The sequence below is a fragment of the Oncorhynchus keta genome, chromosome 9, assembly GCF_023373465.1.
Source record: "Oncorhynchus keta strain PuntledgeMale-10-30-2019 chromosome 9, Oket_V2, whole genome shotgun sequence".
NCBI lineage: Eukaryota > Metazoa > Chordata > Actinopteri > Salmoniformes > Salmonidae > Oncorhynchus > Oncorhynchus keta.
Window position 1 is genome coordinate 41,578,643 of NC_068429.1, and position 26,345 is coordinate 41,604,987.

A 26,345-nucleotide genomic window follows, 5' to 3' on the forward strand; every position below is an offset into this window, starting at 1 on the left:
GAGGATTGTGTATGCGTGAATGGGCGAGACACAAGCTAGAGTAGAATAGGACTTTATTGTCCATCCAGGATGGACATTTTTCTTTGGCATCACCTTCCATTAAAAGGATCGCAGATTTAAGTGCCTTTGAACGGGGTATGGTAGTAGGTGCCAGGCACACCTGTTTGAGTGGGTGGCAACGCTGCTGGGTTTTTTTCCACACTCAACAGTTTCCTGTGTGTATCAAGAATTGTCCATCACCCAAAGGACATCCAGCCACCTTGACACAACTGTGGGAAGAATTTGAGTCAGCATCCCTGTGGAACGCTTTCGACACCTTGTAGAGTCCATGCCCCGATGAAGTGAGGCTGTTCTGAGGGCAAAAGGAGGTGCAACTCAATATTGGGAAGGTGTTCCTAAGGTTTTGTACACTCAATGTATATGTCTCTGATTTACATGTATTGGACCTCAGTATAGGGCTTTTAATTGTTGTATACAACGTTCCATCCACCCACACTAGTCTCGTCTACCAGCCAGCTCTACACACAGGTAGATATTATATTCCCAATAAAAAGCATTTTGGAATTCAACTAATAATTATAGTGGAAATCATAGGTAGGCAAAAAGTACTGTATCAGACATCATAAGGGAGGTATGAAGAATTCTACTCTAGGTACCAAGGGATTTACCTGGGGCAGTTACACTGAACAAAAATATAAATGCAACATGCAACAATTTCAAAGATTTTACTGAGTTACAGTTCATATAAGGAAATCAGCCAGTTAAAATAAGTTCATTAGGCTGTAATCTATGGATTTCACAACTGGGAATACAGATATGCATCTGTTGGTCACAGATACAATAAGAATAAAGTTAGGGGTGGATCGGAAAACCAGTCTCAGGTGTGACTGGGGCTATTGCGGTGACGTGTTACCGCCACACTGGCAGTCATGAGTCATGACCGCAGTATCACCTTTCGCAGCAAGAGGCCGCATGCTCCTCAAACAGTGGTGGATGCTTGGAGTGAAATAAGAGTATCCTACCCAAAAGGCGGGAAAGCGCCTTCCATTCGCTATTTGATAATGGGCCATTCGAAATCAAAACTAATTTAACACAGTATTAGTAAAGACAATATTACATTTATAATAGTCTGATGGGTGATAATATGATCACTTTATGAGAGAACAGTGTGTGCAGCCTGAGGCAAGGAACAGGGGGCAAGCTTTTTTTGTGACTTTCTCAAGTCATCAATAGCCTACAGTCGCATCATGCAGCCTATTTATGTATTGATTTCTAAGACATTCTAAGGTTTGAATCAACACAACTAAAGTTGCCGAATAAATCTAAATCTAGCGTAACTCACTCAGGAATGGGAAAAATATATATATTTTTTTTATTCAGCTAAATTTAATTATATTCTTCTTACTATAAAATCATATAATATCAAATAATGGCAAGGGGCTTATATGCATATCTTGTCTGCTAAATGAACAAGCCTACAGCCTATGCTATGTGAGAATGCTGTTCATCGACTACAGCTCGGCATTTAACACCATAGTACCCTCCAAGCTCGTCATCAAGCTCGAGACCCTGGGTCTCGACCCCGCCCTGTGCAACTGGGTACTGGACTTCCTGACGGGCCGCCCCCAGGTGGTGAGGGTAGGCAACAACATCTCCACCCCGCTGATCCTCAACACTGGGGCCCCACAAGGGTGCGTTCTGAGCCCTCTCCTGTACTCCCTGTTCACCCACGACTGCGTGGCCACGCACGCCTCCAACTCAATCATCAAGTTTGCGGACGACACAACAGTGGTAGGCTTGATTACCAACAACGATGAGACGGCCTACAGGGAGGAGGTGAGGGCCCTCGGAGTGTGGTGTCAGGAAAATAACCTCACACTCAACATCAACAAAACTAAGGAGATGATTGTGGACTTCAGGAAACAGCAGATGGAACACCCCCCTATCCACATCGATGGAACAGTAGTGGAGAGGGTAGCAAGTTTTAAGTTCCTCGGCATACACATCACAGACAAACTGAATTGGTCCACCCACACAGACAGCATCGTGAAGAAGGCGCAGCAGCGCCTCTTCAACCTCAGGAGGCTGAAGAAATTTGGCTTGTCACCAAAAGCACTCACCAACTTCTACAGATGCACAATCGAGAGCATCCAGTTGCTGGTACGGCAACTGCTCCGCCCACAACCGTAAGGCTCTCCAGAGGGTAGTGAGTTCTGCACAACGCATCACCGGGGGCAAACTACCTGCCCTCCAGGACACCTACACCACCCGATGTTACAGGAAGGCCATAAATATCATCAAGGACAACAACCACCCGAGCCACTGCCTGTTCACCCCGCTATCATCCAGAAGGCGAGGTCAGTACAGGTGCATCAAAGCTGGGACCGAGAGACTGAAAAACAGCTTCTATCTCAAGGACATCAGACTGTTAAACAGCCACCACTAACATTGAGTGGCTGCTGCCAACACACTGACTCAACTCCAGCCACTTTAATAATGGGAATTGATGGGAAATTATGTAAAATATATCACTAGCCACTTTAAACAATGCTACCTAATATAATGTTTACATACCCTACATTATTCATCTCATATGTATACGTATATACTGTACTCTATATCATCTACTGCATCTTTATGTAATACATGTATCACTAGCCACTTTAACTATGCCACTTTGTTTACATACTCATCTCATATGTATATACTGTACTCAATACCATCTACTGCATCTTGCCTATGCCGCTCTGTACCATCACTCATTCATATATCTTTATGTACATATTCTTTATCCCCTTACACTTGTGTGTATAAGACAGTAGTTTTGGAATTGTTAGTTAGATTACTTGTTGGTTATTACGGCATTGTCGGAACTAGAAGCACAAGCATTTCGCTACACTCGCATTAACATCTGCTAACCATATGTATGTGACAAATAACATTTGATTTGATTATTTGATTTGATGTAGCCAGATAACATACAACAATAGCCCAACTCATATTCTGTTGATCTAAAATTTATTTATTATTATTATTATTATTATTTATTATTATTATTATTATATTTAATTTATAATTTTTAAAATTTTACTATGCAAGTCAGTTAAGAACAAATTCTTATTTTCAATGACGGCCTAGGAACAGTGGGTTAACTGCCTGTTCAGGGGCAGAACGACAGATTTGTACCTTGTCAGCTCGGGGATGTGAACTTTCAACCTTCCGGTTACTAATCCAACACTCTAACCACTAGGTTACCCTGCCGCACTTATCTAAAATAGATCATGGATTGTTATATATTAAATTGATGTATTATTAAATTTGATTTATTGGAGATGCTTAATGTGTTCATGTTAATTATTGGTCAATTACTATGAGACCGAAAGTCTTGCATGACAAGAGCCAGCTGATAAATTATCAGGACCGCCAGAGCACTAGTGTGTGAACACCATTTGCCTCATGCAGCGCTACACATCTCTTTCGCATAGAGTTGATCAGGCTGTTGATTGTGGCCTGTGGAATGTCCCACTCTGCCAGGAACTGGAATATGCTGTTGTACACGTAGATTCAGAGCATCCCAAATGTGCTCAATAGGTGACATGTCTGGTGAGTATGCAGGGCACGGAAGAACTGGGACATTTTCAGCTTCCAGGAATTGTGTACAGATCCTTGCGACTATGCTCACCCACATGATACCATACAGCAATATGGCTGCCATCTTCCCCGTACAGTTGAAACCGGCATTTATCCATGAAGAGCAAACTCCTCCAGTGTGTTAGTCGCCATCAAAGTTGAGCATTTTCCCACTGAAGTGGGTTACATTGACAAACTGCAGTCAGGTCAAGACCCTGGTGAGGACGACGAGCACGCAGATGAGCTTCACTGAGACGGTTTCTGGCAGTTTGTGCAGAAATTCCTCTGTTGTGAATACTCACAGTTTCATCAGCTACCCGAGTGGCTGGTCTCAGACGATCCCGCAGGTGAAGAAGCCGGATGTGGAGGGGCTGGTGTGGTTACACGGGGTCTGGTCTACGGTTATGAGGCTGGGTTGGAAGGACTGCCAAATTGTCTAAAACTATGTTGGATGGGTCTTACAGTAGAGAAATTAACATTCGGTTCTCTGGCAACAGCTCTGGTGGACATTCCAACAGTCAGCATGCGAATTGCACACTCCTGCAAAACTTGAGAAGTCTTTGGCAATGTGTTGCGTGACAAAACGGCACATTTTAGAGTGGCCTTTTATTGTCCCCAGCACAAGGTGCACCTGTTTAATGATCATGCTGTTTAATCCGCTTCTTGATATGCAACACCTGTCAGGTAGATTATCTTTGCAAAGGAGAAATGCTCACTAATAGGAATGTAAAAAACATTTGCACAACATTTTAGAGAAATTGTATTTTTCTACATATGGGAAATGTCTAGTGTCTTTTATTTCAGCTCATAAAACATGGGACCAACACTTAACATGTTGCGTTTATATTTTTGTTCATTGTAGATATCAGGCGACCACAAGAGCTGCTCTCTCTCCAGGGGAGGCTAGATGAGGGGACAGTATGGTGGTCAAGTGTAAGGTATGCTTCAGGCTGCATGTGTTATGCTGCTCAGTGCAGAATATACCCTCACACACAGACCGATGTCTTCATTATGATAAAATGGTCTGACTAAGCTCAAATGTCAGTAATGGCCACAGTTGTGGAAACTCCATTTTTGAGAAAAGTGAAATGATCTATTTGATTTGATCAATTTGTATGATAACTCTTTGGTGTGTTGTCAATCAGAGGTGTACCCTTTTCAATCTGAGTACATAGCGGTTATTCAAACTGAGATCAGATCAGATTTTATGGAATGTGGTAAGTGGGTTGAGATTTCTTCTATGTTAGATGAATTGACCATTAGTTTAAAGTACATGCCTATATGATTCATACTGTGAGTCACAGTTTATTTAGTTCATGTGATAATTTTTCATTTATGGAGTGACATTATGGGTAAAAAAAAAGAAAGGGGATTTGAGAGAGTATAAAAGATGCCCGATCACTGAAATGTTCAGTTCTCAAATTAACACAAAGATGAGCAAGGCACTGACTGGTAAATGACTGAATTTTACAATTGATTGGTAACTGATTCAATTGAACACATGTATGTTGACTTTGACAGCTTTCCTGGCTTCTTTCTGACATGTTGTAATTGTGGTATTGGTTTGTGTGTCGAATTCATTTTTTGCAGGTTATGTCACACTGGCTTTTGCAGTGTACCTTGCTGACAGCATTTCAACAATGCACAAGGGATGTCTCCAAAAAATGCAGGATGAGGCTATAAATGATATCATACCAAAATATAACATGGATGTAAGTCAGATTTCTAAAAGTTTGTTTCTTTGAGTGTATTAATTATGTTGTTGATATTAGGTTTGTACATTCTGAGATTCCATGAGGTTTGAAACACCTAAGTGGTTTCATTTGCAGGCAATGTGGAAAACGCACTGTGGAAGTTGGAGACCGAAGCATTATAACAAGGTAAACTCTTAATATCCTATCGGTTGGATTTGACTTAGACCAAATGTTTTTTTTTCAATGACTGGTCCTTCTGTAGCTCAGTTGGTAGAGCATGGCGCTTGTAACGCCAGGGTAGTGGGTTCGATTCCCGGGACCACCCATACGTAGAATGTATGCACACATGACTGTAAGTCGCTTTGGATAAAAGCGTCTGCTAAATGGCATATATTATTATTATTATTATTACTTAAAGCCATCATATTATACATTTCATTTCACTCTGCAGACAATCCTGCCTAATTGCATTTTCAAATGGTCTCACTGCCCACTGCCCAGTGGAAAATGCGTTAATTACGCACGGATGAATATGGAGGAATTGAGGAATATACAATGTAGTTTGGCATCTTCTGCAAAGGTGAGTATTTTGAACATTCTTATCTGTCATATTTTCCATATTTGTCTGTCATTGTTATTGTTATGACAGACAGTAATCACATGGGGTTTCTCTGAAATCAAAGGTACAAATAGTATTGTCTTTGATTGTATGTTTGATTTTCACAGGGTGAAGAGTGTGGGAATCTGAAGGACATTCCGAAACGGCCATGTAAACGAGTTCCATGCAAGTTCTTGGAATGCTGGCAAATTTTTGTATCTGCAAACCTGATTGATATTTTTTTTTAAATCATAGCCACATTTAAAACCAGCAGCAAAAAAATTGTTTGATATTGTTTTATAAATCAAATATTAATCATTTGTTTATCAAGTATTTTCTGTAAAAGTACTTATGCAACCTTCTTTGGTTAAATCTACCTATGTTCTATATGATTGCTTATTTTCAGATATTACATTTTTCAACGTATTTTTTATTTGGTTATTTCAGGTTCGCTTAATGATGTCTTATTTCTGTATTTAAACAATAAATGATAAACGTTTGATAATAAACACTGTAATACCGTATTTTGATTTAGCTACAACACAAAATATGGGGTGGTGGATTAATTCATAATTTTATTCTCAATAGACACACACGGCAATATATTCTTTACTATACTAATAATTTATCAGACCGTTTCAAGATTTTGTTGATACCTTTATTTGCAATATAATAGAGATTGAGAGGGTTAGATATTTATGGAGGGAATATCAGGGAATATATCAGGCGGAAGTTATAATTCTCTTAAATCCAGTCTATCGGACACATTTCAGTGTTACACAAGATGTGTTCACGCTTTGAAAACATTGAAGAACCACAGGAACAACATTATTCTGCCTGCCGTTTTTAAATAGATTACGAAAAAGGTCTCTAGATTTGATAAAGCATTACTTGATATACATCAACCTAAACATGCCCGTGGGTAGTAAAAAGGGAAGCGTTATATTTTCAGGCTTCAGAGCATTGGGACTGTATTCGAATCACCTCTCACACGTGGTACGGTACCATAAGAAACATCGAGAATTCTACATTGTAACAGCCGTGGGAAACTGTTTCCACACGTACAATGTAAGTACTTACGTTGATAAATGTAACGATATACTTAGCTATTTACTTGTCACATAGCAATCATTTAAAACATATATGATGATAGTGTCTTTGCCATTTCCTGATGTCAACTAGATCGATGAAACAACATAGCTAAAGGATGTGCCACGAATGCAATGCCAGATTTTGAGGGCAGCCTTTTCTAAAATAACGTTATCTACCCTTACGAAAGAAGATTGCAGTCAGACTGCACAGTATGCTGCAAATAATGCGCCCAAAATACCACAGTAGACTTCAGTTACTGCACTCTTACTGTAGTTTCAAAACTGCTAGATGTTTTTGTAAGAGTACATTTAGTTATTTGATAGCTCGCTAATTCTCATATTATAATCTGAGTGGTTAGTCCTATTGGTGATCATCGTTAGTTCTGTAGCCATAACAGTGACTAAAAAGACAAGTTAACATCAGTTCACCTTTTTGCACATTCCATTGTCCGTTGTTTTGTTTGGTAACCATTTGCAATGTTACAGGTCAAGAAACTTGGAATTGTTGCTGTCAGTAAGTAGGACTCCATGTATATTTATGTAGTTCAATTTAAAGGTAGTCTTCCTGATATGACGACATCATCTTACACAGTGGGACATCCTCCCTACATAAATCAACAGCAATCAAATGCATATCTGCCAAAAGAGCCACTGTTTGCTCTTCCTAATGTGGGCATGGGTCAAGGGAGGGCATACACCGGGAAGATTGGATTCTGTTGATGTCTGTAAGAGTTTCCCGACTGTGTATGACGATCGCTCATATCACCAAGTCTCGCTCCCTTATTAATTCACCGGTGTTACAGTTTCAAACAATTTGACTGTAGATTTAAGGAATGTATGAATTTTCCCAAGGTAATGCACTTCCAGGGGACATATCATGCCTAGCGGCTGATCGGATGCTGGTCTATGTTGCAATTGGGGGGAAAGTATCAGCATTTGCCAGGAACAAAGAGGTGAAGTATCCATTCCATCACTTATATAATGAATATATTATATGATCTGTTTTTTTTTTTTAAAGACAATGATATCAAACTATTTAGGCCACCTACTTGTCATGACACGAGGCTAGCTGAGGGCACACACTCGCTTTAGCTTCAATGTTACGTTAAACGTAGAGTGAATGACATTGCTTATAGTCAACTGACTGTGAGATTGTTGCGTCTATCCAGGTCGTTCACATGTACACCGGCCATGGAGCTGATGTTCACCTCCTGCTGCCTTTTGGGGATCACATCATTTCTGTAGACCGGGACAATGCTGTCATTGTTTGGGACGTGGAGTCAGAGGGTTTGTGTTGCAAAAATAATGCAGAACTGATCATCGGGATCATTGTCGAGTTTATCTGTTCCAATGAAACTAGAGTTGAACATGTTTTGGTAAATTGATTGTTTTGAAATGATGATCAGTAGTTTTTCATTTTCCAGTCAAACCAGTTTTTGTGAAGTCAATTATATAGTTTTGTTCTCTTGTGCTTGTTTGTCCCACAGAGGAGTACCTGCAGATAACATTTGACAAAGTGTCATTTGAGGTGTCTGCTGTAATGCACCCAAGCACTTACCTGAACAAGATCCTGTTTGGGAGTAGCCAAGGAGGTCTCCAGCTCTGGAATGTCAAATCCAAGTACGGTCATTAATGTAGTTTTAAAATCTTTTGAACAGGATCCTCCCGGGTGGCGCAGTGGTTAAGGGCGCTGTACTGCAGCGCCAGCTGTGCCACCAGGCTCTGTCGTAACCGGCCGCGACCGGGAGGTCCGTGGGGCGACGCACAATTGGCCTAGCGTCGTCCGGGTTAGGGAGGGCTTGGCCGGTAGGGATGTCCTTGTCTCACCGCACTAACCAAGGTTGCCAGGTGCGCAGTGTTTCCTCCGACACATTGGTGCGGCTGGCTTCCGGGTTAGATGCGCGCTGTGTTAAGAAGCAGTGCGGCTTGGTTGGGTTGTGTATCGGAGGACGCATGACTTTCAACCTTCGTCTCTCCCGAGCCCGTACGGGAGTTGTAGCGATGAGACAAGATAGTAGCTACTAAAAACAATTGGATTCCATGAAAAAGGGGTAAAGTGAAACAAAATAATTATAATATTTTGAACTAAAAAGTATTGGTTGATAATTTAATTATAATTTGTTTGTGAAATCATAAAACTGATGGAAGGACAGAACAACCAAAGATCTGCATTAATGCAATTGCAAGTGTGCTTTGTCAAAGTTTGGTCTTAAATGTAGGAATGTTTGCCATGTTCTCTGTGCTCATTAAGTGCATTTCTTTTGTGTCTTAGCAAGCTTCTGTACACCTTCACTGGGTGGCCATCAGGAGTTACAGTGCTTCAGCAGGTTGGTTAAAATACCATTTTACTTTTCTCAAAGCTGAAAGTTTTTAGGTTGAGGAACAGTCAAGCAAACACATGTTCAACTCCTTTCAAATACTGTATAGAATGAAGGTACTGTGTAGCCTACATTCTGACTCGGGAAGACATGCAGGCAGAGGCAGAAATCTGATGACGGCAGGGCCAGCAAAAATGTAGGTGGTCCCATATCTGGGCACTCAAACCATAATTAAATTATCAATAAAGCATAGCCTACGCTATACCCTGCTGTATTCAGTCACCCATAACAAACCATCTCATGTGATTTCGACATTACAGACCAAATAGCCTTGTAGACCTACGGAAATCCACAACTCTTGCATTTTACCATGCGACTCTACACATAATAAACCGTAGGCCTATGTAGCGTTAATAATCACAATAGGCAGCCGTAGACTAGAACAGTGGTCACCCAACTTTTTCTTGTTCTAGATCACTTTGAGTGAAAATGTAAGCAGGGTGCGCCTACAATGTGATGTCAATGAAATGATCAGTAGGCTATAGGGCCTTCACTATAGTGTATGGCCGGAGAAGCACAGGGCAAAGTTCTATTTCCAATTAAATGAAGCTCTTAAAAATGATAGGCTATTTACATTGACTGGAAATAAATACTTCATGCATTTGCCTCTTTTCACATATAATAAGAGGTCCGATTTCTCCATGTAGGCCTACTCCTTATAAATAACGTACAGTCCCTTGTATTTGAAAACTCAAGTCACAAGCTAGGCTATATGATAACCCTGGTAATAGGTCAGTTGCTGTAGCCCATTACTTGCGAGGCACATCAGACTAAATAGAAATCCCTTTTTTGTTTTTTCCATTTCACTGGACCGATGGTCATGTGGGGCGGCAGGTAGCCTAGTGGTTAGAGTGTTGGGCCTGTAACTGAAAGGTTGCTAGATCGAATCCCCGAGCTGACAAGTAAAAATCTGTCGTTCTGCCCCTGAACAAGGCACTGTTCCTAGGCCGTCATTGTAAATAAGAAATTGTTCTTAACTGACTTGCCTAGTTAAATAAAGATTTTTTTTTAAATGTCTTAGCGGAGTTAGAGTGCGAAGTGAGGTGTTTAATGATTTCTAAATGTGTTGAAAAAAAACAGCATTTTAGTGCTGATCATTGTCTCTGACTGTACTCAAACTGTCTTTAAGGCCCTTGATTAGATCAATGCAATCAGTGATTGATATAGAGGGGAACTTGAGGCCCTTATAGGCGGTCTCTTGATATATTTTTTTTACGGTATGCTTTGTTTGGCAGTTTTACATGTTTTTGCAAGCAGAGTTGTTTAGTGAGTCTTAGCTGACTAGCTAACGGTTAGTAGCCTACATAGCCTACACAGCGATAGCTACTGCTTGCTATGAATTTCATCTGAGGGTGTATGCATGTTTAGGCCAGTCCCAGTACTCATTTTGGGTGCCGGTACCGTTTATATTTCGGTGCAGGTACTCCTCAGTACTTTTGAGATAATATTCTATAAGAAGTGCAGGAACTCAAGCAGAAGAACATTTGAGGTGCTGATATATATTTCCTGTGAGCATTTAGAACATTTCGCTCAAAGACATTATCTGATTGGGTGGGCCTGGCTCCCCAGTGGGTGCTGTGCCTTAGCCCCCGCATACAGGTAACTGCCAAAATAAAGGAAACCCCAACGGCCACCACGAGCCAGAACAGCTTCAACCTTTGGCCCTTGGCATAGATTCTACATGTGTCTGGAACTGTATGGGAGCGATGTGACACCATTGTTCTGCGGGTGTTTTTATTTGGCCTCCTAAGTTTAATGAGCAGAACATTTTTATAACATTTTAAAACACCAGAAAATCAGCTCCAAGTGATTTTTATTTGGGAAATCTGTTCCCAAGTAGTCCAACGCATAATAGAAATAAGTGATTGTATACAAATGTAAGCAAGGTTTGACATTATTATGTGTCAGTCAAATATTATATTTGTTTGCTGTCTTAAAATTATGTTTTATTGCCCCCCCCGCCCCCCCAACCATCCTCTCAAGAAAAGATCAGCTATGTTTGGGATCTACTATGTAGAAAAGTTGGCTAGTGTGCAATCAGAAATTCAATGTGCGGGCCCCCCGAGTGGCGCAGTGTTCTAAGGCTCTGCCGCAGCCGGCTGCACGGTGTTTCCTCCAACACATTGGTGCGGTTGGCTTCCGGGTTAAGTGGGCACTGTGTCAAGAAGCAGTGCGGCTTGGTTGGGTTGTGTTTTGGAGGACGCACGGCTCTCGACCTTCGCCTCTCCCAAGTCTGTGCGGGAGTTGCAGAGATGAGACAAGACTATAACAACCAATTGGATACCACAAAATTGGGGAGGAAAAGGGTCAGCGTTTAAAAAAAAAAAAAATCAATGTGTTTCCTGTCGAGCTTATTTCTCTCTCACCCATTTCCTCTAAACCGCCCCCTCAGACCCCAGCTGTGGACGTTGTAGGAGTTGGCCTATCATCGGGTCAGATCATCATCCACAACATCAAGTTTGATGAGTCACTGATGAAGTTCCAGCAAGACTGGGGCCCAGTCACTTCCCTTTCCTTCAGAACAGGTGACATCCCCAATTGAACGAGGTGTTGTCGTAATGATTATAATGATAAACACAACATTGTGTGGCTTCATTTTGTGTCTGGTGCGTCACTGCTTTGCGTCCAATATAATAAATAAAATGTTTACTCACCTCTTAACACTTTGATGTGATTGTCTTCTAGATGGCCATCCAGTAATGGCGGCTGGTAGTCCTATTGGACATATTGGGCTGTGGGATCTGGAGGAGAAGAAGCTTGTTTGTCAGATGAGAGATGCCCACAACACAGCTATCGCTGGACTAACATTCCTCCATGGCGAGCCTCTTCTCATCACCAATGGGGCTGATAACAGCATTCGGGTTAGTGTTACTTAAATTGTGTTACTTAAATTGTCATTCACTAGAGGGCGGCACTGTACAATTGCTGTAAAAAGTTTTATTTTTTTATTTTTTTACTACACCTAAAGAAGGGGTGTCAAACATACTGCCACATTTTCACTTGAAACTGTGTGGAAATGATTGTGTCTACGTTACTTTCTTGACTGTGTCCAGCTTGCTAATAGTCACCGACATGAAAGCTTGACAGTCAGGGAGCATCGAAAATTTAAAAGATTGAAAACCGATTGCGCTCCCCCGGACCTCTTTGTAGACCGAATGCGCCCCCCCCGGACCTCTTTGTAGACCGAATGCAGCCCCCAGGACCTCTTTGTAGACCGAATGCAGCCCCCAGGACCTCTTTGTAGACCGAATGCAGCCCCCAGGACCTCTTTGTAGACCAGTGCCCCGGGGTAAAATTAGTTTGACACCCCTGTCTTAAAGCTTGTATTTGCAAATCTCAAGTTGCAAATTCAGCTCTGCTAACACATTCTTGTACCAAAATATTTAACCTTTATTTAACTAGGCAAGTCAGTTAAGAACAATTCTTATTTACAATGATGGCCAAACCCGGACGACGCTGGGCCAATTGTGCGCCACCTTATGGGACTCCCAATCACGGCCGGATGTGATTGTCTTGGATTCCATCCAGGGACTGTAGTGACGCCTTCTTTCACTGAGGTGCAGAGTCTTAGACTGCTGTGTTACTCGGGAGCCCTCAAGATTTGGTATTCAACCATAGAGTTTTGAATGATCAGTCATATTCCTCAGGTGTGGATCTTTGACACGGCGGGGGGAGGAGGCCGTCTACTCAGGAGTCGTCAGGGACACAGCGCCCCGCCCACTAAGGTCCAGCACCACGGCCTGAACGGACATCACATTCTCAGTGCTGGTATGTGTGATTTGCCTTATCAGGCAGTTGTATAAGGTTTTTTTTCTTGTCTCTAATCCGCTGTACTCTTTCTTTTCCTAAGGTCAAGATGGTACTCTGCAGTCGTTCTCCACTGTTCATGAGAGATTCAACAGGAGTTTAGGACATGGTACGATTACATTTTTTCTGTTGTAGGAAAAATTGCTGTTATGGACAATGAGCTGTCAATTTGAGTACTGTTTACCTGCATGAATCCTTGTTTGCTCTATTCTTCATGACAATAAACCAATTGGTAACTAGGTTCCATCAACAAGAAAAAATCCAAAAAGAAAAGCTTGAGGTATGACAAACTAAAGCTTCCTGCCATCACCACTTTCGCCTCAGGTATGTTTAGCAACAACGACAAAAAACTCGAAACAAGTCAGTTTTTCCTGTAGAACTTTTTTCATTGAATGGGATTTAATTTGTAAAAACGTTTTTCTCTGATTCTATGTGGGATGTAGAAAGTGCCCGCCAGAGTGATTGGGACAGTATAGTGGCGTGTCATCGAGGGTACCTCATGACGACCACCTGGAACTATCAGAAGGGCGGCATGGGAGCACACAAGCTGGAGCCGAAACGCTTCAACAAGAACCGCGCTCTCAGCGTCCATGCTACGGTAACTAAATATGTGTAAAAATGTGTTGTTCTTAGTGTCAAATGAACCCAAATGATTTGATGAGTTAGTTTATAACACAACGTTTATTACACATTTTGAAACAAACATAATGTATGCGCTATTTCTGTTGTTAAAATGTGTACTTTCGCCTCAGGCGGTAGATATCACATCTTGTGGTAACTTCGTGGTGATAGGACTCTCATCTGGACATATTGACGTTTACAACATGCAGTCTGGCATGCATAGAGGTCAATATGGAGAGGACGAAGGTAAGTACCCCCAGAAAGACAATTACCAATGTATATTTGGCTCGTGCTTTCCGTGAAGGATTCAGCTTCATTCGTCCCATCTCTGACCCTGTAGCTCACAGCGGGGCGGTGCGCGGCGTGTCGGTGGATGGACTCAACCAGCTGACCGTGAGTGCCGGAGCTGACAAACTGGTCAACATCTGGAAGTTCAAATCTAGGAAGCTGGTCCTCTCCATTGACCTGGGCACCTCGCCCGCCACCACACACTTGCACCGGGACAGGTACGGGACAGATAACACCACAGGGAGGAACAGCACTGACACGACTGCACGTCTTCCAACTGATTTTTAGTTTTCACGTGGTTATAACATAGCTGTAGGAAAGTGTCTGATTGTAGTCTTTTCTGTCCCTGGTAAAGTGGGATGTTTGCCATCGCGCTGGACGACTTCACTCTCAATGTTCTGGACATGGAGACCAAGAGGATTGTCCGCAAGTTCTCTGGCCATCGAGGACAGGTCAATGACATGGTGAGTCGTTATCTTTCTCGATCTCCCTTTCTGTTTTTTTTTTTTTTTACTCTCGATTTTGATCTCGTCCCCCTCTTTCCCTCAAATATCTTTTTGACTGCTGATGATTTTTCTTGTCTGACGTTTCTCCTCAGGCTTTCAGTCCAGATGGTCGCTGGTTGATAACGGCAGCCATGGACTGTACTATCAGGACATGGGACCTTCCCTCTGGCTGGTAAGACTAATCCTTCCGCTTCTGGAGCAGCTTCTCGTCATTTCCTCTTGCCATAACCTGAAATCGCTAAGATTACTTTTGTTCAGATTCTTTAAAAAAAAGGGGGGCTTTATCAAAAATGTAGTTTATCAATGAATCTCCTTCAAGTGCTCTGCAGGGGAATTTCCCTCTCAGCCTTCAGTAATTGACTTGATTTATTCTCTTTTTTTTCCTGTCACTGTTAACTTTCTTTCCTAGCCTGGTGGACTGCTTCTTGGTCGACTTTGCTGCAGTCAGTCTGACCATGTCACCCACAGGGGACTTTCTAGCCTCCTCCCATGTCGACAACTTGGGGATCTACTTATGGTAAGAGTCACCCACATCAAAGAAAGACTGTGTGGTGGGTGGAGTCCTTATCTTATCTTATCCTCCTATCTGAGGTTATGTCCTTATTACGGAACCTAACCTGCTGGTTAATGTTCACACTAACAGGCAACCAAGCATTAGATGATAAAGGAACATTCTTGATTTGCTTAGTCTTTGAATAAATGGGACCCAGCAAATTAGTAGTCATATGGTCAATTGTTACAGCATCTATTCAATTGAATAGTTATTTATGAAGGATTTTAGTTATTTCCTTGTATTCAAGTAGTTTTCTGTGACACACTGTGTTGCATGTATATTGAGTAGTAGTATCACATCCAGTATAATACTATTCAGGATAGTAACTCGTAGTATTCAGCAATAATAATAATAATAATGTATGACATTTACCAGGCGCTTTTACCCAAAGCGACTTAGTCATGTGTGCATACATTTTTACGTACGGCAGGTCCCGGGAATTGAACCCACTATCCTGGCGTTGCAAGCGCCATGCTCTACCAACTGAGCTACAAAGCACAACATCATAGTAGTATTCAGTATTAGTAATTCAATCGAGTACAGGCCCAGCTGAAAAAACAACAAAGACCGAAAGCAATATGAGATTTTGTGAAATAGTTTTGGGGGAATGGTTTCGTCTCCGAGGGAAGATCCTCGGAGCTAGATGACCCGATGACGGGTTGCCCTATGCGGGGCTGCTGGCATCGAAGCCCTCTCCCGCTGGAGGAAAGGAGTTCCCATGACGGGCCTTAGGGTTATAATAGCTAGTGGTGGCGGATGGTTGTTGAAAACTGAGAGAGGAAGGTGATACGTGCGAGATTGAGCCCACAGGTTAGACGGCATGTGTGAGGAATGTGCAACATTGTGCCGTGGTTATAGGCTCTACGCTCAGGAGGTGATTGACATTCCACATATGGCTAACAGGGAAGAGGAGAAACGAGACACTATGCTGATGATGATTAGTTTTGTATTGATTCCCACTATGCCCCTAGAATAGGAAATAAAGTGACTTCTGTTATGCTTACTGGATGACGTGTATATGAGCATTCAGACCAGCCTTCCTGATTTTGAACATTACTACATTAGTGTTATTGTTGAGTGAGCATCCCATGTTGAGTGAATTCCGTATGGTTGTGTTTCCAGGTCCAACAACACGCTGTGCAGTATGGTGTCGCTGCGCCCCCTGCCTGCAGATTACGAGCCCACCGGGATCATGCTGCCAGGAACCTATTCCAGCCAAGGTACCGACTGAACAGCCACTGTACCCATGTAGCACTTACTCTGTACCGGGCACGAGGGGCTCGAAAGTCCCCCACACCATCTGGACTGGCACATGTAACAGTGGTACCAGCCAATTATTCAAGCGGTCCTTTTGAATATTTTCTAGATGTTGGTGGAGAAAAACAATACTGTGCCGTAATGTGTGTGGCAGAGTACTGTACATTCAAATGCTTGAAATAGCCTTTCTGGAGCTTAAGCAATATTAGATGGTAGTTGATGGTATCTGTTGCCAAAGAAACATTTAGTTTTCTTCTGCAGATGAAGAGGGAGAGGGAGATGCTGATCTCAACACTGAGATGATAGAATATGAGTCTCCTGAGCAACTGGACGAGCAGCTGGTCACCCTCTCTCTGCTGGCCGACTCTCGCTGGAAGAACCTGCTGCACCTCGACATCATCAAGGTGAGCATGTCTGCGGAGGGAAAACGGGTCAGCGACACAGTCTCAAGCCCAGGTTGTCTGTGCGACTCAAGACTGTCTTAGCCCTCTGAGCTAAACCTAAGGCAACACATTTCTCCTTACACTTGCAGTGACTGACGACGAGTGTGGTAATATCATTGTCATCGCTTCATAAGACAGACTTTCACAGTGCTCATATGTTTTAGTTTTTGTTATGTCGGACTGAAATGAGATTGGTGTTTTCCCCTTTCACATATAGAAACGGAACAAACCCAAGGAGCCCCCCAAGGTTCCAAAGGCTGCCCCCTTCTTTATGCCCACCATCCCAGGACTAATACCACAGTTCGCCCCCTCTGAAGGCTCCAACCAGGGGGAACAGGTGAGAGAAGTTAGCTACTTCTTCAAGTTCTGATAATAAACAGAACTCCATGAATGACCCTGAAACCACAACACTGTAAAATCCGTTTTTATAAAAAATAAAAATGACCATTAATGTAAATTACAGGAGCTGGAATCCTTAATGTTGAAACTGCCATGTCTGTTTGCGATGTTCAAATCAAAAATCAAGTCAAATTGTATTTGTCACATGCGCCATATACAATAGCAGGACCTGCCAACATGCACGCATTTTGCGTACCAGCTGCGCAATTCTCTGTCCATGTACGAGATCCGAGTTAAAAGTACGCAGAAATGAATAGGGACTGATTATTATATATATATATATATATATATATATTTTTTTTTTTAAAACAACATTTGAATAACAAATAAACCCGCTGAGTAAATCTAACCTATTGTTGAGCTGCAACACCCAGGCGTCTACGGAGTTTGTGTCAACGGACACGGAGTTGAATAAAATCATTATTGGACGTAGCTACCCCGTGTTTGCCCCTCCTCCTGTTTGATGTGATGCTGAGTTTGCCTACTGTCAGCTGTACGTAAACACACGGGCAAGTCTCTTTTCGACTCTGTGTTGTTGTGGAAAGGTAAACACTAATTGTTTCAAGCTTAACATTAGCGAACATAGGATGGACATTCAGTGGGCTCTAAAGTGCCAGCAGTTCACTCGCATTTTCTTGCGAAAGAAATTAAATGCGAAAAAGAACTGGTCGCATTTGTTGTGAGAGTGATAGACATTCAATTCTGCGTCCCATTAGTTGCATTTTCCACGTAACATTACGAGGATCACGCAACCTGATGGACTGTGACTGAAATGATGATCCATGTCAGAAGCATTTACAAAAGTACAATCCCAAATAAATATAAATATCTTGGCATTAAATATGGGAGTCGGGAGTTTAGAAGACGGCGCAATGAAGAATGAATGAGTGTCCTGTATTGGCTATAGAGGCAATGCTTCTAAAAGTCTTTGCACTAGATTTGAGATTTGATCCATTTCGAAAATCTGAAATGATGTATGTGCTGCAAAGAAATCCAATTGGCACCTTCACATAGGCTGAAACATTGCCAACAAGCCGACTGCCAAGATCTCATCCCTCAACTTTTTCACGGCATGCTATCCCTGCATTATTTCTGAGGGAGCCTCTGTTGATCTGGTGGAAGATGAGTTTAGACTATCAGGCAGCAACCTTTTGAGCAGAGTCTGGTCAACATGCGCACGGATCAGGCCTGGAGAGAAATCTGCACAATGAAAAGGCGGGGCAGCCTGGTCTATTCCCACCTTTCGACTGTGATGCTGTGCATATTGGTCATATTCCACTGCGATGCAGACTGCGAACGAATATTCAGTCTCGTTTCCCAGGACAGAACCCAGTACAGACATGCTGAGTGCCCTTGTTACCAAGGTTTCAATGATTGCCAGAGGAACTGTTTGCCACGGAGAAGTCTATCCTGATGCCCTGCTGCGTGAGGCTAAGTCTGCTAGCTGCCAGGCAAATCTGTCTAGGAAATGATTTCCTGAACATTTGAAGCCCTCCAGAAGATGTGTTCTTACCCACTGCTTCCTATCATATCCTTTTCCTTTTACATGTTTATTTGATACTGATTCTCTGCTTCAAACATTTGTTGTTCTTATCAGTTTTTTTTTTCGTCCCATGGATAAGACCTTTGTACATTTTGTACTTAAACAAATAACTTGTTATTATATGCTTAATTATTATTTTTGTTACTCCAAGAATAAAGGCCCTTTGTGTTTTTTCTAATTACATATTGTTAGTGACTTTTACCATATGTGTAACTGGAATGCTGTCAAAGTATTCCAACCTTTTTATCGACTTGATTTGGAACAACTCTATAATTGCGATCAGACTCACGAACAGCGCGCACACGTGCGGGGGAAGGAACCCCAATTCGGGGAGTGCTACGAGCGCGTGTTGAATCTCCAATTTGCCGCGTGCGTCTGGTACTCTAAAAAGTTGGGCAGGTTTGGCAGGTCTGCAATAGGTGTAGACCGTACAGTGAAATGCTTACTTACAAGCCCTTAACCAACAATGCGGTTTTAAGAAAAAATACATGGGGTACTGGTACAGAGTCTATGTGCGAGGGCACCGGTTAGTCGAGGTAATATGTACATGTAGGTAGAGTTAATATGCATAGATAATAAACAGAGTAGCAGCAGTGTAAAGGGGGGGGGGGGGGCGACTACAATGCAAATAGTCCGGGTAGCCATTTAATTACATGTTCAGGAGTCTTATGGCTTGAGGGTATAAGCTGTTTAGAAGCCTCTTGGACCTAGACTTGGTGCTCCGGTACCGCTTCCCATGCGGTAGCAGAGACAACCGTCTATGACTAGGGTGGCTGGAGTCTTTGATAATTTTTAGGGCCTTCCTCTGACACCGCCTGGTGTAGAGGTCCTAGATGGCAGGAGGCTTGGCCCCAGTGATGTACAGGGCCATACGCACTACCCTCTGTAGTGCCTTGCGGTCGGAGGCCAAGCTGTTGCCATACTAGGCAGTGATGCAACCAGGGGTGGCCTGTCAGGAAGTCCAGGATCCAGTTGCAGATGGAGGTGTTTTCTCCCAGGGTCCTTAGCTTAGTGATTGGCTTTGAGGGCACTATGGTGTTGAACGCTGAGCTGTAGTCAATGAATAGCATTCTCACATAGGTGTTCCTTTTGTCCAGGTGTGAAAGGTCAGTGTGGAGTGCAAAAAGATTGCATCATCTGTGGATCTGTTTGGGCGGTTTCTGGGATAATGGTGTTGATGTGAGCCATGACCAGCCTTTCAAAGCACTTCATGGCTACAGATGTGAGTGCTATAGGTCGGTAGTCATTTAGGCAGGTTACCTTCGTGTTCTTGGGCACAGGGACTATGGTGGTCTGCTTGAAACATGTGGGTATTACAGACTCAGGCAGGGAGAGGTTGAAACTGTCAGTGAAGACCCTTGCCAGTTGGTAAGTGCATGCTCGGGGTACACGTCCTGGTAATCTGTCTGGCCCTGCGGCCGTTGACCTGTTTAAAGGTCTTGCTCTCCGTAGCTGATGTGAGTGTCATCACACAGCCGTCTGGAACAGCTGATGCTGTCATGCATGTTTCAGTGTTACTTGCCTCGAAGCAAGCATATAAGTAATTTAGCTTGTGTCTGGTAAGCTTGTGTTAATGGGCAGCTCGTGGCTGTGCTTCCCTTTGTAGTCTAATAGTTTGCGAGCCCTGCCAAATCCGACGAGCATCGGAGCCGGTGTAGTACAATTCGATCTTAGTCCTTTATTGATTTTTTTCCTGTTTGATGGTTCATTGTAGGGCATAGCAGGATTTCTTATAAGCTTCCGGGTTAGAGTCCCGCTCCTTGAAAGCGGCAGCTCTACCCTTTAGCTCAATGCGGATGTTGCCTGTAATCCATGGCTTCTGGTTGGGATATGTACTTACGGTCACTGAGGGGACGACGTCATCGATGCACTTATTGATGAAGCCAGTGACTGATGTGGTGTACTCTATGCTTCTCTGTGTGTGGAGTAAAAGTGGTCGAGTTTTTTTTTTCTCCTCCTAAAACGGATTTGAGTTTTTCTGCATTAAAGTCCCCAGCCACTAGAAGCCCCGCCTCTGGGTGAATGTTTTCCTGTTCACTTACGTCCGTATACAGCTCATTAAGTGTAGTCTTAGTGCCAACATTGGTTTGAAATGGGAAATAGACAGCTACGAAGAATATAGATGAAAACTTTCTAGGTAGATAGTGTGGTCTACAGCTTATCATTAAACACTCTACCTCAGACGAGCAAAACCTTGATACTTCCTTAGATTTCGTGCACCAGCTGTTTACAAATATACAGTTGAAGTTTACATACACGAAGTTGACTGTGCCTTTAAACAGCTCGGAAAATTCCAGAAAATTAGGCCATTGCTTTAGAATCTTCTGATAGGCTAATTGACATAAATTGAGTCAATTGGAGGTGTACCTGGTGGCTATATTTCAAGGCCTACCTTCAAACTCGGTGCCTCTTTGCTTGACCTCATGGGAAATCAGCCAAGACCTCAGAAAAAAATGTAGACCTCCACAAGTCTGGTTCATCCCTGGGAGCAATTTCCGAATGCCTGTGAAGGTACCACGTTCATCTGTACAAAAAATAGTACGCAAGCATAAACACCATGCGACCACGCAGCCGTCATACCGCTCAGGAAGGAGACTCATTCTGTCTCCTAGAGATGAACATACTTTGGTGCGAAAAGTGCAAATCAATCCCAGAACAACAGCAAACGACCTTGTGAAGATGCTGGAGGAAACGGGTACAAAAGTATCTGTATCCACAGTAAAACAAGTCTTATATTCGCATAACCAGAAAGGCTGCTCAGCAAGGAAGAAGCAACTGCTCCAACTCTGCCATAAAAAAGCCAGACTACGGTTTGCAACTGCACATGGGGACAAAGATCATACTTTTTGGAGAAATGTCCTCTGGTCGGATGAAACAAAAATAGAACTGTTTGTCCATAATGACCATCGTTATGTTTGGAGGAAAAAGGGGGAGGCTTGAAAGCGGAAGAACACCATCCCAACCGAGAAGCACGGGGGTGGCGGTCTCATGTTGTGGGGGTGCTTTGCTGCAGGAGGGACTGGTGCACTTCACAAAATAGATGGCATCAAAGGGGGGGAAATTATGTGGATATATTGAAGCAACATCTCAAGACATCAGTCAGGAAGTTAAAGCTTGGTCGCAAATAGGTCTTCCTAATGGACAATGACCCCATGCATACTTCCAAAGTTGTGGCAAAATGGCTTAAGGACAACAAAGTAAAGGTATTTGAGTGGCCATCACAAAGCCCTGACCTCAATCCTATAGAACATGTGTGGGCAGAACTGTAAAAGCAATGTGTGAGCAAGGAGGCCTACAAACCTGACTCAGTTACACCAGCTCTGTAAGGAGGATTATTATTACTTATTATGGGAAGCTTGTGGAAGGCTACCCATAACATTTGACCCAAGTTAAATAATTTTAAAGGCAATGCTACCAAATACCAATAGAGTATATGTTCGCTTCTGACCCACTGGGAATGTGATTTAAAGAAATAAAAGCTGAAATAAATAATTTTCTCTACTATTATTCTGACATTTCACATTCTTAAAATAAAGTGGTTATCCTAACTGACCTTAAACCAGGGAATTTTACTAGGATTAAATGTCAGGAATTGTGAAACTGAGTTTAAATGTATTTGGCTAAGGTGTATGCAAACTTCCAACTTCAACAGTATATAGACCGCCACCCCTTGTCTTACCAGAGTCCGCTGTTCTATCCTGCCCGAAAAGCTTAAAACCCGCCAGCTGTATGTTATTCATGTCGTCGTCCAGCCACGACTCGTCCAGTAAAACACTATATATTACAGTTTTTAATGTCCCATTGGTAGTATATACGTGATCCGAGTTCGTCTATTTTATTATCGATTGATTGTACGTTGGCTAATAGGACCGATGGGAAAGGTAGATTACCCTCTCGGCGACGGATCCTAACAAGGCACAACAACGAAGTTAGTGCAAACAACGAACACTGTTTTTTTTCTCTGACATGGGGGACTCTAGAGCTCAACTACACTGTGGGACCTGACATTATAAATTGTGTTAGGGGCCTGGTAGGGTCTGTTTTTTTTCCATCAATAACGAGGCAGGGCCCGGGTATCACTAAATTGATCACTAACATTTTGAAGCTGAGCTATTTGCTCGTGATCTGCTGTGGGGTACTGTCATATCTGACTAGGATCATAACATGGTGTCAGAAGTGCTTCAACCTCATCAAATATAAGACAGGAGAGATTATTTCACAGGAAATAATAATGTTCCTTGAGTTTTGTCCGAGGTCAGAGTGACTAACAGTCTACTGCTCTCTGTCTCGTCATTGAACAGAGTAGCCCAAGCGGAGCCATTTGCTATAGATACTCACAGATACAGAACCGCCATGAGCAGAGCGAGCAGCGTGCAGGAGCGACTGACAGGCAGCGAGGAGTCGCTAATGCATTTGCTAACAGAGGAAGTTATTTTGGGGAGGGTCGGTCCTTAAAATTGTCAGAAGCAGTCAGACCTGGGTAGGGTAAGGCCTGAACGTCGCTGGCATGGGTAGGGCTTGGACATAATTCATGCCTGTGCAGGGCTCTAGGTGACCCTCCCCACCTCTGCTTTGTCAACAAAACAATAACGGCTGTAGGGTGGACAGTGGTGCTGTTTCCCCTACTACTGATTCCAACTTTTAAAAAAGGTTGTTTGCTTTTCATATTATCCCCCCTCCCATAACAACTGTTATTTGGTTTAAACAATGCTTCTTTTGTTTACTTTTTTCACAGTCAAAGATTGTGAATTTTGGAGTACTGGCACAGAAGTCCCATTTCTACCAACAGCTAGAATCTGCTATGCTCAGCAACAAATGTAAGTCTGAATCTCACTTACCTAGCTATTACTCACCGCACCTCTTGCAAGCATAGCAATTCCTCTAACCCCAAATCAATTCTGAGGCCACAAAAACTCAAGAATATCTTTTGGAATCACAATACTTGGGCCTACTGCTATGAAGTCAAGTCATTAGCATGTGCACTAACTAAAGTATTATTTGGCACGACTTTGCATTTCAAATGGAATGTACCTCAGGCCAATACAATGAATAACCCATCCTCATCATCGTTTCCTCCAGATAATGACCCTGTGGGGTTGCTGAAAGAGATGGGTCCGTCTGGGATTGATGCTGAACTCCGAGGCCTGGCCCCTGATATGGGTGGAGATGTCTCCGTCTTACAAGGTTTCCTGAAGATGGTGGCCAGCATGCTGGACTCCAAGAGAGACTTTGATCTGGCACAGGCCTACCTGGCTCTCTTCCTAAAGGTAACCACATAAATATCATAGTCACTAACACTGCACATTTAATCAGCTGCTGTTATACCAAGGGTCGCGTTGGTTCACAACTGTATTTTCAAAATGCTGTATTTAATTTATTTGTATTTTTTAAATGCCTGTGTTTAATATTGAAAGTCGTGTTTTTTTGTTGTTGCTTCACATAGTGATCAGGGCCGTGCAATTATAGTTTACCATCACAGAAAATACATTAGTGGGACATATTCTGTGGAAAATAGCTTCATTTTCATCAGATGACTACAGAAGTGCAATGCTATTTGGCTAGTCGTAAATGAAAGGTATTTTTTGCAAAAACAATTATACATGGCCATCATATTTATCATAGAAAGAATGTAGCCAGCTACATTTCCTAATGTTTTGCCTGAAGTGAATCTTCACTTTACAGGAGAAACCGAGAAAAGTACCAGAGAAAATAGCTACACATCAGTCATAGCGCTGTCTGCTGATAGAATGCCCATTCGTGAATTCTCATCTGAGTGGAGAAGTGCAACTTGAAGCACAAAATCAGTCTGATGCTGAGCAGAAATCACAATAAGGAGCATTTTAGATCTGGTTTACAAAACACAGCAAGATATTTCTTTTTGCGTTTGATCTATTTGTCTGGGTGAAAAATACAGAGTTCTGCGTTATTGCAACCACTGTATGTATGTATACCTGTGTAAAGACAGTTTATTTTTTATTTATAATCTACATTTGATAGATTTTGTTGTTTTTATTGTTACGTTTTTTGGCCAATGTTATTACTACAGTAATTGTACCGTTGTTACAAAGGTATAAGAGCAGCTTAATGGCATCAACTCCAGATGCCACTAGATGAAGGGGAAAGTTGTTTTCTGTTGCATTTGGCTGTCATCCACTTACATCTGCAGCCAGCAGATGGCATCAGAACATTATGATTGAAAAGAAAAAAAACTGAAACGTAAAAATTCTCTGATAAACAACGCCCTATTCGATCAAAACTAATACCCAGATTCCCTGTAGAAGTCCAATAAAAATGGAACAAGAAAACACGTTTGACTTGATACGCAGTTCTATTGTATCCCTCTTAAAATACAATCTATTTAGTTGAGTACCTTCATTCAAATTGCATCTCTACAGAACATGAAGAATGATGTGTTTGTCTTCACAGCACCACAGGCACATTCTGAGGGGCAAATAACAAGTGTGTGTGTGTTCATGTATGGCTAGACTTACATCCATCGCTAACCCTGGTTCGTCTCTCTCTCTCTCTCTAGCTGCATCTTAGACTGATCTCCCAGGAACCAGGGCTGATGGAGGAGGCATCTAAAGTATCAGAGAAACTGGAGGAGACGTGGACATCCATGCAGACACTTTTCAATCAGAGCCTGTGTTTGCTGTCATACACCAAGAGTGCACTGCTTTGAAGCGTACCTCTCCCAGTGTTGTTTTTCACCATAAAAGTTATGTATAAATCTCTACACAGTATTCTTGGCGCAAGTATCGCAGTTGATGCAAGACAAATTGGTCACATTTTATATGAAGTGCTCTCATAATGGTCTGAACAAAATATGAAGTTCAATGAAACTGTGGTTGATCGAAAACCTGATGTAACCGTTTAAAATAAACATTGATTGTTATCATTGTATTTGTTCACTTTGTTTGTTCCTTTGGTCTGCTTTAGTTTGCTTTGTTCCCTGCGGTCTCACTAGATAACAGAATAAAGCTCATGTGCATCCTGTTTTCATTGATCATTCTTGAGACATTTTAACATCTTGATTGGAGTTCACCTGTGGTACATTCAATTGATTGGACATGATTTGGAAAGGCACACACTTGTCTGTACTAGAGTTTCCCCATCGTCAATCTAGACACAATACCCCATAATGACAAAGCAACAGGTTTTTTAGATTTAAAAAATAAATAAAAACAAAACATTTCCATAAGTATTCAGACCCTTTACTCAGTACTTTGTTGAAGCAACTTTGGCAGCGATTACAGCCTCGAGTCTTGGGTATGATGCTACAAGCTTGGCACACCTGTTTTTGGGGAGTTTCTCTTCAGTGCAGATCCTCTCAAGCTCTTGTCAGGTTTGATTGGGAGCGTTGCTGCACAGCTATTTTCAGATTTCCCCAGAGATATTCGATCAGGTTCAAGTCCGGGCTCTGGCTCGGACACTTAAAGACATTCAGAGACTTGTCCCGAAGCCACTCTTGTGTTGTCTTGGCTGTGTGCTTAGGATTGTTGTCCTGTTCAAAGGTAAACCTTCACCCCAGTTGGAG

The 26,345-nt window shown here is 42.4% G+C and overlaps 1 protein-coding gene across 1 annotated transcript; it reads left to right on the forward strand.

Moving 5' to 3' along the window:
- Positions 1–6,678: 6,678 nt before the first annotated feature.
- wdr36 (WD repeat domain 36) lies at positions 6,679–25,709 on the forward strand. The gene is made up of 23 exons (XM_035776640.2): positions 6,679–6,990; positions 7,500–7,527; positions 7,866–7,966; positions 8,183–8,300; positions 8,501–8,633; positions 9,286–9,340; positions 11,784–11,916; positions 12,077–12,252; positions 13,039–13,159; positions 13,242–13,307; positions 13,439–13,522; positions 13,642–13,796; positions 13,951–14,065; positions 14,160–14,325; positions 14,463–14,571; positions 14,706–14,785; positions 15,023–15,130; positions 16,289–16,386; positions 16,685–16,827; positions 17,084–17,203; positions 23,544–23,625; positions 23,888–24,075; positions 25,341–25,709. The coding sequence occupies exons 1-23, from the start codon at positions 6,835–6,837 to the stop codon at positions 25,488–25,490; spliced, it is 2,685 nt and encodes an 894-aa protein (XP_035632533.1). The 5' UTR covers positions 6,679–6,834; the 3' UTR covers positions 25,491–25,709.
- Positions 25,710–26,345: the final 636 nt, after the last annotated feature.

Bases quoted from the DNA above. Each gene is read 5' to 3' on its own strand.
- wdr36 (XM_035776640.2), top strand. From the start codon at position 6,835: ATGCCCGTGGGTAGTAAAAAGGGAAGCGTTATATTTTCAGGCTTCAGA. The intron at 13,797-13,950 runs GTAACTAAATAT...CTTTCGCCTCAG, and splicing joins CTCTCAGCGTCCATGCTACG to GCGGTAGATATCACATCTTG. The intron at 14,326-14,462 runs GTACGGGACAGA...TCCCTGGTAAAG, and splicing joins ACACACTTGCACCGGGACAG to TGGGATGTTTGCCATCGCGC.